General features: G+C 39.3%; 1 protein-coding gene across 3 annotated transcripts in view; it reads right to left on the bottom strand.

Moving 5' to 3' along the window:
* Positions 1-6,281, bottom strand: part of AFTPH (aftiphilin) — a 44,004-nt gene that overhangs the window by 13,261 nt on the left and 24,462 nt on the right. For all 3 annotated transcript variants that reach the window (XM_050315025.1, XM_050315027.1, XM_050315026.1), the window contains exon 6: positions 5,991-6,113. In XM_050315025.1, coding sequence (XP_050170982.1) covers positions 5,991-6,113 — 123 coding nt within the window. The remainder of the gene's footprint in view (positions 1-5,990; positions 6,114-6,281) is intronic.

Raw genomic sequence — 6,281 nt, 5'->3', positions numbered from 1 at the left:
TTTACCATCAACAAGCCCATGGTTCTTTGTGCTTTGGTTTGTTTTGCTTTTAAGAGATATAATTCCTGCATGTCAGGGACAAACTCAACACCCTCTCCACTCCACCCCTTTAAAAATAAAAGTCCTGTAACTTATTATCCTTTTAACAATTAACTCATCCTGGTCTATGTACAAACCATTAGTAGCAATGCTTGAACAAGGGAAGCACAGAAACATTGACTCCTTCTGGGAGGCCATTTTTGCCTTTTCGTTTCCTCTTTTCAAGTCTTTTGGACACAAGAAGCAGCAGGGAACGTGCTCTACTGGGAAGGTGTGTTCAGGTGCAGTGTAACTTGCAAGTGCTGCCCTCCTGTATTCTCAGGACATAAACTGATGGGACAGTATCAGCAATGTCTGAAATAAGTTCATCTTTTCTACCTCTGTGCATTATACCTCTACTCTCTCCCCAGTGAAGTCAACTGTCAAGAAGCCCTGGGAAAGGATGTGTCCTCTACTTCTAACAAAACGATGACAGTATGGAAGAAAAGCAACAGAAGTTCTCAGCAATGTTATTCAAAATGCATCAGGTACTTGTCCAGCTTCCAGTGGCTGAGCCATACCTTCTCTTTGCTTCTGTAGAAAGTCAGACTCGATTTTATTTTTTCTTTTTTACTTTAAAAACTTCCAACCATCTGACACTGCAGAAAAATGCAGATTCACTAATGTACAACTAAGCTCACTGTAAAAGGCTTTTCCTCAGTGATAGATGTTTACAGAAATAAAAACAAATGGAGCTGGAGATTTCTTTATGTACTTATACTAAATGTCTTGCCTGGAAAAATCTTTCCTACCTAATGTCTTGAAAATATTTCCAGTACTGAGCACAGCTTGAACAGTATTTATTCACTGCATGGAGCTCCAGGAGCTGATCCTACACTTTTTACTTTGCTCTGGTAATGAAGTTACTGGCATTGAAATGATTTGCATGTAGATACAATGTTAGCAGTGTGGAAGCTACACCTGATGAAGTAATGATCACTATCATCAGTAGCTTGTTTAAACTTTGTCACATCTAAAATATATTAACATTGAGTTGGTTGGGGGGGAAGTGGTATGACAATTTAGTAGCTTTCTGCCCTGAGCAAAATGAAGTCAAATTGAAACAAAGTGGCTTCCTACCAGCTCTCACTTACTGAGGAAAACACCCACTACATTTTGTGACAAAAGCCTGAGTCAGGACTGATGAGTGTGACAGAATTGCGTGGAAAAAGTGGTACCAATGACTGGCTAAGCTTTTGCCTTTAATGATGACTCGATTCTCAGATTTGCCAAGGAAAGGACAAAGGATGTGACCAATTCTTCCTAAAATGGGAAAAAAAAGAATCTGACTCTAAATCAGTAAGAGTATACTAAGTATATTAGTTGCTCTGTGGGATAAGACCATTCTGCTGACTTCAACCACTTTGCAAAAGAGGGGGTAAGTAAAGCAGACCCCACCTACGCAGGATGCTGGCAAGCCCTGGTCTACACAATAGCAAACAAAATGAAAGGAGAAGGCAGAGGAAAAGGCAAAATAAACAGAAAGTTTTCTGTTTCCAGTGACCTCAGCCCTGAGAAAAAACTAACTACACTGGGACACCTGAACACAGCACTGAAATCTCAGACAGTGGGAAGATACCCTGCAAATGGGAATATAATGTTTTGCCTTTCAGAGATTGTGAGGTTGCTAGACTACTGCATTTACAACTATTATTTTAATAACATGCTTTAAGGAAAAGTGCCCAATCCAGGAGAATACTGAGAAATGGGGCAAACTGCTTTTACTCCTCGAGGCCTCCATCTTAGATTACAGGACATGGTAGAGAAATGGAAAAGCACACTCAGCTGTCAGAATGCTACTCTGAATGTCAAGGAAGTAAGAAAGAGGAAATTAAAATGCCTGCTGGTTTTACTGCACCATAGTTCACTTTGATAAAAGTGAGAGATGTTTTCACACAGTAATTTTAGAATGCATTATGTAAGAGCTTTTATAATCCAAACGAGTAAAATGTAAATGTTTGTGTCTGTGCCAATAATTACCCAAGGAAAATTAAACAAAGGGGGAAAAAAAAGGAGCATTTTGCTGTCTTAAAGCTGGGGGAAAGAAATAAAAGGACTTGTAATACAAATATAATGTCAATATTTAGATGGATCCCACAAATGAGCGTCATAAACATTCCAAAAAAAAAAGGTTTACATGGAAGTAATTCATACCTTTCATTGTGTGTATTCATTGGCAAAAGTACATCGGTTCTGAAAACTGCTCTTTTCAGACAACCCCTTTAAGCAACTGTCACATCTGATAGAACAGCAAGTTCTGCAGTATCTCTTACCTGCAAATCTTTCTCTCTTACTCTGTCAAAAAAGCTTCCCGTACTCTTGGATCTTTCTCACATGTATAACTGGAGAGCAGTTCCTGATGGAGCCTCTGGCTGGTGGCCAATAATATGGTAGTTTGCATCTGTCACTATTAGAAGTCCTGATGGTCTCTTATGTAATTAAAAGTGTTTTTAAAGACTGCCACCCCACAGGGTTTAATTAAGGTTCAGTCCCTAATAGCCAGCAAGTGTAAGATACATCTTTCTATTATAGCCTGATCCCTAATGCAGTGCCTTACGTGCAAGTGGATGTGCTGTAATGGGCACCTGCAGAAAAGAATCACTGGCCATTTTCTTCTAAAAAGGTCTGGGTCACTGCAGATTTCCATTCCAACACAGAACTTATTACACAAAACTAGGCAGGTAACTCTACCAAGGAAACAACCCTAAACAGAGAGAAGATGCCTTGAACCACTAGCAAAGGACCAGAAATATCTGGACAACTTTTTTCAAGAAATCCAAAGAGGAACAGGTAAGTAAACTCTAAAGCAATGTGAACCAGAAAAGAGTATCAAATCAAGAGAAGGCAGTCATCATTAAGGCAGCAACTTCTTTAACAAACATTGGAACATGTTTTAATTGCACTGCCTCAGGACTTGGCTGGAGTGCAGAAGTCCACTGGAGTTGTATTAAAAAAAAAAAAAAAGCAAAGGACACCATTCTCAGGTCTCACAATCAAAGGGTGCCTATTCCAGCAGCCACTCCTTCCTACACCTGATGTGCCTTGACAGAGCCTTTTACTTGAGCCCTGCAAAGTCTTTGAGACATGCTTAGATCAAGGCAACAGTAATCAGGGGATTATTTCATATTCTGTTTACTGCCTTACAGTTATGGGCACAGAGGAACAGAGAAATAAATCCCTCAATTGTCAAGATAAACAACAGATCAAAGAAGAATTTAGACGCTACCTTCAAATATAAACCAGAATGAGTCTACAAAAAAAATCATCTTTATACAACAAGCTAACATGATGACAAACCAGTCAGTAACTCGTTTGAGAGAATTCTTAATTTCAAAAACCTTGTCCTTACAGCTTAAATGGCTCAGATGGACATTTGTCCACTGCATTTGCACAGCCTAACCAATTCAGTGAGACCCTCTGCAGGGAATGAGGGCAAAACATACAGAGTTTATATCATAACTAGGAAAAAGTGTTGCAGCTCACTTCCTGCTTTTTGCCTCACTCTTTATTTCTAATGTTCTCCATTTTAAACCTCTGTATGCTTTCCTCTGTTTGCCTGCAACAAAAAAAATTTAGAAAGCATCTCTGTGTTTCTACAAATGTTCTTTCTATTCCTACCTTTGCATAATCACACTCTTTCTTCCAAAGTCTTATTCTCTCAGCAGAAAGTCATACACATACATGCACAGACACTGATCTGTATGCAAATCCCATAAATGCCAGGCTTTGAACGGAGGAGAACTCTTCCTTAAGGAAAGAACAGGAATCTATTAACTAGAACCTCTCCTTCTAAAAAGAAAGCCAAGATTCTGAAGTTTCTGAATATAAGAATGATAAATCATCACTTTCTGAAAGTGGAGGAATTTCAAAGTTTTAACTAAATAATTACACATTAACCAGGTATACTTATAAGATACCTAAGTCATGCACCTAAATTAGAATAAGAAGTTTCTGGGTCCACTAGAATTGCCTGTATCTCCACTGAATATTTAACAATGGTTTTAGCACAGTTCATAATGAAATGTTTACTAAATTTTGTGCACATCATCTTATTACCAGTACAATCTGGAATATTCCTAAAATGCAGCCTGCACAACGTGTCACGGAGCTGGATTTTCCCCAAAGCGAAGAGAAGCCACCAAACATTGACAGAAGATGAGGACAAGAAAGAAACAAGGTGGAGAATTGATCGTTCATGCCCTGAAACTGTCTCAATATCACTTAACTCTGGCCTCTCAGCCTTCTTAATGGTTACAGCTCTAACCCTTCTCTTCCCCAAAAGCTTATTTTAGTATTTGTCTTTTTTGCAAAAAATAACCTAAGGCCAACAGTGCAAACAGCACAGAAGCTTCTCAGATGTATTCCTGGACCGTGACTACTGAACAGAGATGGCCCTGTCAGAACAAACTATAAGACAAGATAATCAAACTGTGACAAGTAATGGGAAATTCTGCAGCAGGAATTCATAATTAGACAAGAATGGAGATTTTGATAAGTAGAGGTTCTTATTTTCAGCACTATGACTGCCAAGCAACTGAGAAAATGGCAGTTGTCAGAGATGCTGCTACTTCAGGCTCTTGCAGCTCTTACACTGTTTAGTGTGTGGTTTAATTTATGTTTTTCCCCTCTGTAAAAAAAGAGTACTTTGAATGCTGCAAGAAGTGAAATTTTCCTGCTTTGTTCATATACAGAAATCACACAACTGATTTCTTCAGCTCAGACTGGTTGCAGTGATCGTTATTGTTACCTTTTCTCAGACCCCGCTCAGCTGATCAGTTCCACCATACGTGAGAAGTAGCACAGGAAGCATCAAATGTGCACTGCTGTATAAAACAACATCAGCTCTGAGCCTACTGACAAACTGCAATTCCACAATGAAAAGAAATTCTCCTCTGGTACCAGCGTGTCACTCTTAGAGCTCTGCACTACGGCAGAGCAAAGAGTGCAAGAAAACCACTGTACTCAGAAGCACCTATGAGAATAATTCCTTCTGGAATGCCTTCAATGAGAAACCAAAGGCACAGCAAGTAACTAAAGATGCCAGGCAGACTAAACAAGACCTGCACTAAGGAGGGACACAGCTGAGTCTCTGAATATGTGCCAAGAATCACGGTAGTCACTCTGAAAGTGAAATATTTCTGCATATCCCATTAGCTTGTTGACAGCCACACTGACGTGGTCTTCTAATACCATTACATCAAAACAACTGTGACAACACAGAATTCATGAAATTCAAAAGCTCACTCCTAAACTCCTCTGGATTAATTTTGTATCAGACTTTAAAGACGAGCAGCCAGCATAGCAACTCTGATTAAGATGTAATAATTCAAAATCTTGGCACAAAGGGCCAACAGAATTCATAAATCAAAAAGTCAGGCATGTATGCTAGTAATGATCACACCCAGAATCGCTTTCCAGGCAGCTGGGCTGCTTTTCATGTTACTCTGAAGAAATAAGAAAAGGTAAAAGGAAACAAACACGAACAGTACACGTGTAAATAGGATCACTCACAAAGACAAGTGCTAACCAACAGGTAGAAGGGCCTCCAACAATAAGCTCCAGAAAAAGCAAAGATGAAGAACCTTAGCCAGAGGTCAGATGAGTCTAATGTTGCATATAAAATCTGTGTGAATAACTGCCTTTTAAAGCAAACTGCTGTACAACAGTGTCATCAGGACTCTGACACGCTGGCCACCAACTGCTACAGTCTTCTCATAAGGACTCCCTTCCAGTCACACATGAAAAGCAGATCCAAGAGCAGGACTTCAATCTGACACAAGCAACACCTTCCTCTTACCTACAAGTGTATTTGAATGCATTATCTAAATAGTTTAAATACAAAGGAAGGACAAGGCATCCCATTGTTTCCCTCATTCTTTCTTTTCCTCTCCTCACCCTTCTCTGTTTTTTACCTGGAACTGATCAGATGCACATGTGTTCATCTCTGGTGATACAGGAGGTGTCTGTCCTATTGAAGCTATTTTTTCTGCTGCAGAAATTGGTTTCAAAGGTTCCTTGGTAGGTTCTAACATACCCTGAATAAATAAATAAATATCTAAATTAAAAACATTCACAGGCACGCACAGACACACACATATTTATATATATTTCAAGAATTACAGATGCAAAAAACTAGAACCCACTACTAGGTAGTACTACCCTTAACTAAGGGCTTGGGGGTAACCATATATCTTTGGGACACT

Source organism: Myiozetetes cayanensis, unplaced genomic scaffold, assembly GCF_022539395.1.
Source record: "Myiozetetes cayanensis isolate MyiCay16 unplaced genomic scaffold, myiCay2020 scf2-11, whole genome shotgun sequence".
NCBI lineage: Eukaryota > Metazoa > Chordata > Aves > Passeriformes > Tyrannidae > Myiozetetes > Myiozetetes cayanensis.
The sequence above is the reverse complement of the archived record's forward strand: the minus strand, read 5'-3'. Positions and strand labels throughout refer to the sequence as shown.